Here is an 11,904-nt window from a genome sequence, read left to right as displayed (position 1 = left end):
AGTGCCCCACCTCCCAATTCCTGTGAGTGTTGAATGTCTTCAGGAAGGTAAATCCTGAAGACTGCAGGGCTCTCACCCACCTGGAGGGTGCTTACACTGAGAAATTAGAGATCACATAAACCATTTCCCCCTTACAGAACACCTCCTTTAGTGGCCAGGTGAGGAAATCAAGGCCCTGAAAGATACAGTGACTTAATTGAGATTACACAGTAAGTTTGTATTAAAACTAACCCCCAATCCTAGGATTCTGACCACTCCCCTCTAAGCAGATGGTTTAATAACTACCTGCTTTGTGTTTCTTTCACTCATGGTTTTCTCTTTCTCTCCCTCACACCTCAGTGAATATTCTTCTTAAAGGGATGGTGGGGTGAGAGAAAGAGCCAAGAGGAAAAATTGAATGGCTTCAGGAAGGAGAAGCACATGTCACCTGGAGTGTTGCTTTCATTCCCTTGGTGTGATCGGTTTATCTGTTGCTGTGTTTATTGGCCCGTAAGTCCTGAAATCTGGCTGCCACTGCAGTGAACACGTTTTCCCTGCTCGGAAGGCCTGGGAGATGGAATTAAGAGCCTTCGAAGGGAGAGTGGGTTACCTAAAATATGGGAGAATTTGTTCTGCTCTTTATTGCTGTTCGCCATTTGGGGAAAATCCCTACATAAACTAATAAAAAGTGAATGTTCGCATTGACGAAGGAGTTTTCTCTTTTCAAAGGAAACCTCCCCCAGTGCTGTAAACCTTCCCAGTACTTTTAAATGTTTATGTATCAATTACCACTTGTCAGTATGGCTTGGGAACAGGAAGCCTAGCACAGCTCTAAAGCACAAATGTTAGATGCTGCTGTCTATTAAATATTAGTCAGAAATGATGGAAGGTTTCCCTGAAGAAGAATGATGTCGGCAGAGAAAACAGGCTTTTGTTTATGAAAATTCCACTCGCAAGTACTTAGGAAGCAACACCTTATAGAAGAAAGCAGTGAGGATTCTTGGATTGCTTGTGTTCGTTTCAGTGCCCCACTCGGAAAGAGTCCACATTACTGTTTGGGAGCTGTGCTACGGAAATAAAACGAGAGGCCGTGTGGAGGGTTTTCTGGCTTCTAAGCATAGGGTATCCCACTAGATGTGATCTGAGGCTGCTGCCCATGGCCCGATGGAGGCGTTCACACACGGTATTGTCAGGTACATACATTTTCTCCAGGTCTCCAAATCCAGAAAATGCTCCTTTTGGGATGACTCGAAGCTTGGTGAGGACAAACCTCCTGAAAAGAGAATGGACATAAAATATCACAGCCTATCCATTCATAAATAAGTGTCTAATGTATTGTTATCAGCTAACAGCAAACATTCACTAAGTGTTTGCCATTTAATGATGGTTGAAATTGCTTTTACATGGTCTCTCTTCATCTTCACCACAAGGCAGTGAAGCAGTGATGCAGGCACTATTGTTATCCCCATTTTGCATAAAAGGAAACTGAGGTTTAGGGAGGTTAAAACAGTTGCCTAGGGTCACACAGCTCATGGTAGAGCCGGATATGAACCTTGCTTGTCACCACTATTCCATATTGCCTACTGTAGCCCTTCCTCTACTCCAACCCTGAATACCTCTTCCCTTTTTGTCATTCGTAGCTGACCTTTCAAAGAGACAATGAACCCAATAGTAGCAGGCATATTTTAAGAATTTTCATTGCCTGTATTTGTATTAAGTGTTTAAAACTTATCATAATTAAATCCTTTCTGAAGGTGGAAAGTCTTAATTTCTGTTTCCTGAAAGGCTTTAAACTAGATAGGTTGAAGATATTTCCACTACAAATAGCCTAGATTTATTATGTAACATATAAAAAATATTGTTCTAAATGTATAGCTGAGCTTGCAAGAATATATGAGAAATCTCCAAGGGTCTAACTGAAAACCTGAGCAGTGAATACAAACCAGAATACTAAGAGGGTAAACTGAAGCCAAAGTGTGGGGAAGGGCAGTTTTTCTGGACTTTTTAGCCAAAGGATTTGTGTTTTGATGGAAAACTGGTACATGAGATGAAACATGGAAGAGGGAGGCAAAGATCCATTTCTTTCATCTGTCTGTGCATTCTCTCTCTCTTTCTCATGCATTTTAGAAAGAAAGGTACAGAAGATGGATGACAATTTTCAATGAAATACAATCTGGAAATTTTTCATAATTTATAGAAGACATAAATCCTCAGATTCAGAAATCTCACCAAAGCCCAGGACAGGAACAAAAATAAATCTACTGCCAGATATCTATTAGTTAAAACTGTAGACAATAAAAATATTTTAAATGCAAACAAAGAGAAAAAGATATATCATCATCAAATTAAAAATTAGAAAACTTGTAAACATATCTTCAGAATTATTAGAGAAAATAATTGCCAATTTAGAGTACTATATCACAAAATGTTTATTTTCAAATGTGATGCTAAAGACACATTTAGAAAAATTTAATTAGCCACTAACCACAAAGTTTTAGCAAAAGACTCCCTTTATAAATAAGAAAAATTAATTCAGTGAGGAAAAACAAAAAGCAAGAAGGAATACTGAACAAAGAAATTAGTGCTCTTTATTGAATAGGTGGGTTTTCATAATTATTGGAAAACTTACCTACTTAAGAAATACTAACAAAATATTGACTAAGAACTAGGTCACAAACAAATTGGTATCAAACAAATCATTTTTTTGATAATGATGCAATTTAATTACTTTGAAATCAACAAGAAAATAAAATGAACTCCCCCTCCCCACCCCAACACATGTGCACCCAATGGGAAAACCTAAACCTGAACAAAATAAACATCCATTTAAATGATATGGGTCAAAGAAGAAATTACAATAAAAATTAGGAATTACTTGGAATTTAGTTAAAATGCAACATATAAAACTTATGGGTTGTAGCTTAACTGTTACTTATAAAGAAATTTGTAGTTCTATTATACCAGAAAAAGGAAAAAGATGGAAAATTAATGAGCTACATACACTTCCATAGGAAACTAGTGAAAGCACAACAGAATCCTAGAAACAGAAAATTATAAATCCAATATTTATTTATTCCATTTGTGGCCAGAACTTAAGGTGCAAACTCAAAAGCAGTTTAATAAGAAAATTGATTAAATGACAAACTGTTGATAAAAATGTTTTGAGAAGATAAACACTCAGCTAAACTTAATTTAATACATAGAGTTTAAGTTCAAGCTATACTAAACATGGTATTTCACAATTATTAGGTTAAGTTTTAACATAAATTTATGCTAAGATGGGTAAAGAAACTTTCTTGTAATATTGAAAATTTTATTACAATAATTTCAAGGACTCTTGATTTAGAAATCTAACACTAAAAATGATTGTTATAAAAAAGTAACATTATTTGAATGTTTCTTAAAGAAAACTGTTTATCACTTAAAGTTGCAAACCTGACCTATCATGGAAGGCTTTAACCAGAAACTTTCTGATAATTTGTTATGTCTTTATTGATTTAGCTGTAATTAATTAAAATAAAATGTGTGTGCAAATTTCTTTTAAATAAGGGACATTAGTAAAGGCAAAATAAAAAGGAACTTTATTCTTAGTGAATTTTAATTTTAGAAATAAAGTAAATGAGTCTAACAGATTAATTTAAAGCACAGTGCAAAGTTTAAGTATGCCTTGAGAGAAGAAATCTAAAGAAAGTGAAGAGAAAAAATAATTAAGATAAGAGTAGAAATTAATTAAAAACAATGAAGTATATCAACAAAATCAAAAGCTAATTCTTTGGAAAGATTAATAGGATAAAAATATGTTAACTTTAAGCAAGAAAATAACAACAATAAAACAGTGAGAAACATGAAAAGTGACACGTAACTACCAGTATAATGGGTTTTAAATGAGAGAAACCTAAGAACAATTTTATAACATTAAATTTGAAAAAAATCAGACAATATGGACAATTTTCTTAGAAATACATATTTAACCAAAACTGACTCAAGAAGATACAGAAAAATTTAATAGATCTATAAACATTAACAAATTGGGTTGGTAGTTTAAAAGCTACCCAGCATAAAACAAGGTCAGCATCATCTGATTTAAAAAGTAAATTCTACCTCTTTAAAATAATAGAAAATCTCAATCTTACACAAACTGTTCCAGAGACTAGCATAAGAGAATACTCTCCAACCCATTTTATGTGGCTGGTGTAACATCAGAACAAAGCCAGACAGAGACAATAAAAGAATGAAAATATTTAAGTCAGTCTCACTTATTAATATAAATAGAAAAATCTGAAATAATATAGTGCCAATATATATCCAATAGAGGTAACCAATAACACATCATCATCAGTTTGGGTTTGTCCGAGAATTCAAGGGTTGTTAAATATCAGAAAACGCTATTAAAGAAAATTTCCACATATTAGGAATTAAGAGAGAAAAACAACATGATTTTCTTAAGAGTCATAGAAAATGTATTTGATAAAAACAACCCATTCATGATAAATACTTTTAAAAAATATATATTTTATTGATTTTTTACAGAGAGGAAGGGAGAGGGATATAGAGTTAGAAACATCCATGAGAGAGAAACATTGGATCAGCTGCCTCCTGCACACCCCCCACTGGTGATGTGCCCCCAACCAAAGTACATGCCCTTGACCAGAACCGAACCCGGGACTTTTCATTTTGCAGGCCGACGCTCTATCCCCTGAGCCAAACCAGCTAGGGCCATAATAAAAACTTTTGACAGATCAGAAGAAGGGGGAGTATTCTTAATCTGTTAAAGAATTAAGTCTGTCAACAATAAATATACTCAATGGTGAAATATTAGGCACATTCCATTAAAATTAGGAATGAGGCAGGGATGTATGCCATTACATATTTCTTTAATGTTGTGCTAGATATCTTGTCTACACAGTAAAAGAAGAAAAATATATGTTAGGATTTTTTATTTTAAAACTTTCATTACTAATAGATAATATGATTGTCTATACAACAAAGAAATTTTATTCTTAAAATAATCTAAGATTATTATTAGAACTAATAAGAAAGTCTAGTAAGGTATCTGGCTTTATAATTAGTACACAAACTCATTTGCATTCTTTTAATATTTTAAAGTATATCAGTTACAATGACCACAAAACTTATACAATAAGACATTAAGAAAACAAGACAGCAATTTATGGAGCAAGCATAATCAAATATTTAATTTAAAAGCATTATGAAAAGCCCTGAACAAACAAAAATAGCACATTCTAAATGGGAAGTCTCAATATTGTGAAGATACTATGTTAATCAATATTAATACATAAATTAAATGCAAGAGCCATCTAAGGCCCAATATTTTTTGTTTTGTTTTGATATGTGTGCATAGAAATTGACTAGCTGATGAATATTCAGATGGAAGAATAGCCCAAATAATTTTGAAGTAGTAAAACAAGATTAGGGAAATTATAGGTGAGGTTATATGCTTTTTATGAAGTTATAGTGATTAAAATGCTGTGGTATTGACAGGGATTAATAAATAGATCAATGGAAGAGAATAAAAAGCACAGAAATATACTATAAAAGATAGGAAATGGCAAATGACCAGGTAGCATTAAAAATCAATGGAGAAAAATATGGACTAATCAATAAGGGATACTATTGTTTATCCTAGTGGAAAAATAACATTAGATCCTTCTTTGTTACCACATTAAAAATCTCACTTCTAGGTTTACTATAGATCTAAATGGGGAAAAAGCAAAACATTAAAACTTTTAAATAAAATACAATATTCTATTTAGAAGACTTTCTTTAAAAAGACACAAAAAACTGCACACCAAAATTGGAAAGAAAATTTCCAATACACTTGACTATATTAAACTTAAATTTTCTGTAAAACAAAGATACATGAAGTATCTATATCTATATCAGATATAGATATAGACTTGGGAAAGATGTTTACAACACATACAACTAAAAAAGTGTTAGCAACCAGAACTTTACAAAGTAACAACAAAAATATACATACAACCCTGTAGAAAATTGGCAAAGATGTGAACAGTCAATTTACATAAGAGAAAATGCAAATGTCCAATAAACATATGAAAAGATGCTCAAATTCCCTAGTAACCAGGAGAATGTAAATTTAAACGTTAATTAGATACCATTACATGCCATCTCACTGGCAAACATTAAAAGGAACACTTCATAATAACAATGCTGCCGAGGTAGAGGAACAAGGGGACATTTTCTATACTCTTGATGGAAGGGTAAACTGCTACGTGTACTCTGATTAGCCGTTTGGTAATATGTATTAAAACTGAAGGTACAAATGCTCTTGGACCCAGTTATTTCCATGTCTCTGCCATATGTGCACCTGGAGGCAGGTAAAAGATTAATCACTGCAACATCATTTGTAATAGTAAAAAAACTGGAAACAAACGCTGATGAATAAGCAAATGAGTAAGTAGTAATAAACTGACACAATGCCAAATTATAGAGCAGTGAAAAGGAGTGAACTGAGTCGAGCTGCATGCAGCAATGTGCATAAATTCCCAAAGCATAATGTTGAGAGAAAAAAAAGTTCGGTGAGATGTATACAATACGTACAGAATGATATGATGTTTGTAAAGGTTAACAATCTGCCACATAAAACAGTATATTGTTTTGCACGAGTCATCTTTTTATTCTGTATTTTGATGTTTTGATATCTTGGGGCTTTGTGTCTTTGGAGGAACTCCTCCTCCCAGGGCTAATTCCTCGAGTTGGCTCACGATTGGCCTGTGAGTGTGCCTTTCATCTGCAAAACAGCCCATCTGAGCTCTGTATGCCCTGCGGCCTACCTTCTGGAGCCCTTACTCTCTGGGCCACTATTCCTCTGTCCCAATCACCCCTACAGGAGAGTCCCCACACCCCATAGTCTGCTGAAATTATTCAAACTAGCCAATTCTAAACTTGTTCACCCTCTTTTTTTTTTTCCTGTTCATTTAAATGGAGGCCAAAATAATGGCTCCTGCCATGTTTTCCCGTGGCTCCCTCTGCTTCCTGACTGACCCTGGTGCTTCCCCGTGTACCCCTCCTTGGCGTGGTATGCACTCTTCTCTTAGATCTGTGAGTGTAACAAACTATCTTTCAGTAGCATTAGCCTTCTGATCTGTTGGCCTCACTGTACCAGCATAATAATAAAGCTAATATATTAAAACATGTGTAGTGATGCATATATATTTATGGAAAGGAAAATTCAACACCAAAATCATCATAGTGCTCACCTCCGTGGCAGGAGGAAAAAGAGTGGTAAACAACTATATCTATAGTATTTTCTACTTTTTATTCTATATACTTTGAGCTTGAAATATTTTGTAATTAATTTCTCAAGATTGAAATTCTCACCAGGCCATATCCCAAGCATCACTTATTTATTTGTTTCTTTTGAGAGAGAGAGAGAGAGAGCAAGCGAGCGAGAGAGCGAGACAGCGCGCTATTTAGGAGTGGCATCATACCCTTCTTGTCAGATGGCACCTTTACTCCACTGGGGAAGGTGGAATAAAGTGCCTGGGCGATTTCTGTAAAAAATTTACAAATTATCAAGCTGGCTGTGAAAATAAATGTTTTCTTTACTATTCAAGTTACTTAATATCTCTTCCCTGGTAAATGAGGTGGGTGGGATTTACTGTTTTCTTTCCTGAAATTGGGAAGCGTTAGGATCCCTTGAATGTGTCTGTTAGAAGCAGTTCATATCTTGGGCAGTCCATTCACCCTTGGCCAAATTCAATTTCCCTTTTTGGCTTAAAGGAGAATAGTTTTAAAAATCCCGTAAAAAGTTTCTGGCTACCTGGAAAACAGCCAATATTCTTTCTGAGAAAGCTGCCCTTTTATGATGGCCCAAGTGTAAATGACACTGGGCTCTGTGGTCTTTGAATTTCACACAAGTTTAAAAATTAGAGTGAGAACAGCTTGGCAAAAGATATGCAAAAAAGAAATTGATCATCTTCCTGACCTCCAAATGCCGAGTTTTTGTGCTTCACACTTTTAGGTCAAACGTACCTAATCAACTTCCTGGAAATGTGTGTATGAAAACTATCCAAATAGGTGGATTGAACTAAATAAGTAAATCATCCAGAAAAAAATAAAGATTTAAAATAACTTGATTTGGCTATTTACCACGACCCAGCAGATGACTACCTACTGTCAAAATCATTTGGACATCCAATTGTTTGCATTTTTCTTGTTGTTATACAGGGGTCTTGAAGCCTGTGGGGGGCAGGGAATAGCAGGAAAGAGGTACCAAGGTAGGAAAAGGTGGCTTCTATATACAATTTGACTAAAAATTAAACTTAAAAACAAAAATTTTCCACATTTTGGTGTGGGTCTTAACTGTTTAGAACAATTAAACAGATGTGTTCCTTACCTTAATGTGAGTGCAGTTAGCATTCGCCTTTTGACACACATTTAGGCTGTATACACAAATGCCAAGGATGCATTGGTGGTTGCGAAGTCTCCCTTGAGGGACACCCGTGTCAATGTTCTTTGTCTCCCCTCTTCCATGGTGTGGAGTGGGCACTTGTCCCTCACCGTAAGCCAAATGTGGGAGGTATTAGGAGAACAAATAATAGGGGTTGACATGCATTTCTTGCAATTTGGGGAGATATAGAGATATAGAGACTGAAACATGACGAGGCTGACCTCCAAAGGTCAGAAGAGGCCAGCTGCTTTGGGAGGGAGCTGTTTTTCCACAGACAAAGGTGTGGCTTCCTAGGAGCCAAATCTGGACCCTGCAGAAAAGAGCTGGACTGCTTAGCCTGAGGAAAATGGACTTATTTTGATAATAAACTGACCCCAAAGAGAGCTTGCGGGGAGTGGACTGCTGGAAGCCCGGGGCAGGGGAATCAATCTCCGGGAGTTCAGGTGGAGGTCTCTAGTGTGAGGAATCCCGAGGAGCCCGTGCATCACACCAGAGGGTCCCAAAGCCAGAGGGCCACTGTGCCAGCAGCGTTACCTCCAGTACCTTTGTCTCTAGTCTCTCTCCTTCCTGGGCCCAACCCAGGTGAGGCCAGAATCAGCAGCAACTGGGGAAGGAGGTGGAATAAGAACGAGAGAAGAAACTGTTCCTTCCTTACCAGTTGTAGATTTTTGAGTCTGAAGCAGGCCCAAGCAGTGGAATAGGGAAGTTTTAAATCAGAGGAGAGTGGACATTTAATAATAGATAACAGTGGCCTTTCATTACATTTATGAGTCTGGAACAGTTATGCCTGCCCCATATTTCATCTGGGGTGGGGGAAAATGAGTCAACAGAGTAGGCTTGCCTGGCAGTGGTAGTAAAGCTAGTGATTTGCTGGTTGTACCCTACTAAATCCATCTTGATCAATGTGCTATGATTTCTGAGTTGGTCATCCTTTGTAATGCTTTGTCTCTGAGAGAAAAAAGTATTATGAACATAATGGGAGAATGAATGGAAGGAAAGGCATGACAAGCATTCGTATGCCTATTTTCTCCCCTGTTATTTAGTTCTTATTACATGGCTGTTGAGGAATTTAGAACAGGGAGGGTAATTTGGCTTTACCTTTTGGCATCGTTTATGATTTCCAGGAACATTTGCAAGTCAGGAGCTCATCCACATGGATTGTCTACCTGCTACCAGAATGGCTGGAGAGGAGTGGTCCAATTGTGTAGATGTTGTTTCCGTTAGACCATCTACTCAGCTAAATTTTTGGATAATCTATTCTATGTAGACTCTGGCACAAGCTATTGTGTCAACTTATAATGCCAGGATGTTTCATTTAGGAGGGAAAGTTTATGTTTACAAGAGAGAAACTCATGAGGCAGGCGCCACTCAGAGCCCAGCTCCAATGACATCTCATTGTACCCTGAGCCTCCACGATTTCCCCTCCACAACCTTTCCAGAGTGGTGATTCCTCACTTTTATCATCTTCCAGGGAACAGGGCTTTCTAATAGCTCTTTTGAATCTACTTTCCTTTTATTTCCATTTATGTCCCCTTATCTCAGCATCTGTCCTGGGCTGAGGAAAGCAATGTAGGCACTACTGCTAACTGTATATCACTGCTGACTTTATCTCTTCCTTTGTGCAACCTTTATATCAAGGTTGTTGAGGCTTTCATTCCCGACTCCCCCATCCCTTGTTTGCACTGAGTGGTTCTGGAATTACTCTCTATACCACATCATATCATTTGTTCACATTCATTTTATCACCTGTTCACATTCATCTTCTGACCTGAATCTGGTACCTGATTTATAACCCATTTATATAAAAGCTCAGCATGAAGAAGCAACATAGTGAAGAGGAAAGATCACCAGGGTGAAAAATTAGAAATCTGGGCTTTATGCTGGCTCTGCTACTAGGTATGCAAGTGATTGGGAAAAGTCAAGCCCCATCTGTGGAGTGAGGAGGTTGGACCAGATGATCTCGAAGGTCCTATCAGATAAACTTTACAATGTGTTATATAGTAGCATCCTCTTCAAGTGCTCTCCCATTTCAGTCATATTCTGTTTAAAGCAAAAGAGATAATTTTATGTTAAGTGCTCAACACAGAATGAAAACCATCTTAAGGGATTACTGAATAATAGTTAGCCCTTCTTTTTCTCTAGTAAAGGTCAAAATCACTTGAGCCTACCCTTTCCTTTCCATCCCTCTGCCACCACCCAGGCCAGATCTCATTCCCCCATGTCTGCAGCCTTGGTTATGACTTGCTAGCAGATCCTCCTCCTCTGGTCTCTATTGTCCAGTCTGTCTCATCTACCATGATCAGAGTGCTCTTCCTAACACTGCTTGCCTTGACACTCTCCTACTCAAAAGTAAGACAAGGCAAAAGAAAAAAAAAAGCCATAAATATGCCTCTTCAATTGCTCACCATTGCCTTTAGAAGTCTTAACTCATTTGTCTTCCATTTGAGGCACTCCATAATCTACCTCCACTTCCTTTTCAGTGAAATGTTCTATTACTTCCTGTGTATAAATTCAAACTAGACATGCCCTAACCATTAATAAATGGCTTGTGTTATATATGTACTCAAATCCTACAGGTCTGTGTACTATCTTCTGAGTATATGGAATCTACCTATATAAAACCCTCATATGCAAATTGACTGAACAACAAAATAACCAGTGGAACAACCAGTCGCTATGATGTGCACTGACCACCAGGGGGCAGACACTCAATGCAGGAGCTGTCCCCAGCTCACAGGCCCCAATAGGTGGCAGCAGCAGGGGGCGGGGCTGGTGAGTGGGCGGTGCCAGGCCAGCCAAAGCAGTGAGAGTGGGGGACCCCAATCATTCCACTGGTCGCCCCACAGAGGTAGGCGACCGATGGCAGAAGCGGGGGACGGGGCTAGCAAGCGGGCAGCACCAGGCCAAGCCAAATCTCCTTCCATCTGAAAAACAAAATAAACTAACAAACATAATAGAAACAGACTCAACAGATACAGAGAACAGACTGACAGCTGTCAGAGGGGAGGAGGTAGGGGGCTGTGTGAAAAAGGTGAAGGGATTAAACAAAACAAAAAAGAAAAGACTTCATAGACAGACAACAGTATGGTGATTACAGAGCCAAAGGGGCGTGGGGAGGTAAAGAGGGTGTAGGGGGGATAGATGGTAATAGAAGGAGGGCTGCCCTTACTCTTACTCTGTCAGAGTGAATAAAGAGGATTCCACTTTAATGATTCACCAGGGTCTCAGACAGCATCTGATACAATGGCAAACATATTATGCCTCTAAAGCAGTTCTTTTGGTCCTCTCAGTTAATGTCAACCTGATTTTACTGTGATATTTATTGACAACATTTAGCTCAAGATGCAATAATAAAAGGCGACTGTCACATAAAGGTCAGTTTAGAGCTGCTTTTGCTAAGATGTGAGAGGATTAACCAGGGATACACTTCCTTCTAGAATCTATGGGCTCTGGCTGACTATGACAGTCAGGGAAAATGAAACACAGGAATG

At 37.5% G+C, this 11,904-nt stretch overlaps 1 protein-coding gene across 2 annotated transcripts in view; it reads right to left on the bottom strand.

Moving 5' to 3' along the window:
• The window catches only part of FSHR (follicle stimulating hormone receptor), a 135,726-nt gene that overhangs the window by 71,736 nt on the left and 52,086 nt on the right, over positions 1 to 11,904 (bottom strand). For both annotated transcript variants that reach the window (XM_006778611.1, XM_006778612.1), the window contains exon 2: positions 1,181 to 1,252. In XM_006778611.1, the coding sequence (XP_006778674.1) occupies positions 1,181 to 1,252 (72 nt within the window). The remainder of the gene's footprint in view (positions 1 to 1,180; positions 1,253 to 11,904) is intronic.

Source organism: Myotis davidii, unplaced genomic scaffold (genome assembly GCF_000327345.1).
Source record: "Myotis davidii unplaced genomic scaffold, ASM32734v1 scaffold6, whole genome shotgun sequence".
NCBI classification, from domain to species: domain Eukaryota; kingdom Metazoa; phylum Chordata; class Mammalia; order Chiroptera; family Vespertilionidae; genus Myotis; species Myotis davidii.
This window is presented reverse-complemented; position numbering and strand designations above follow the sequence as displayed.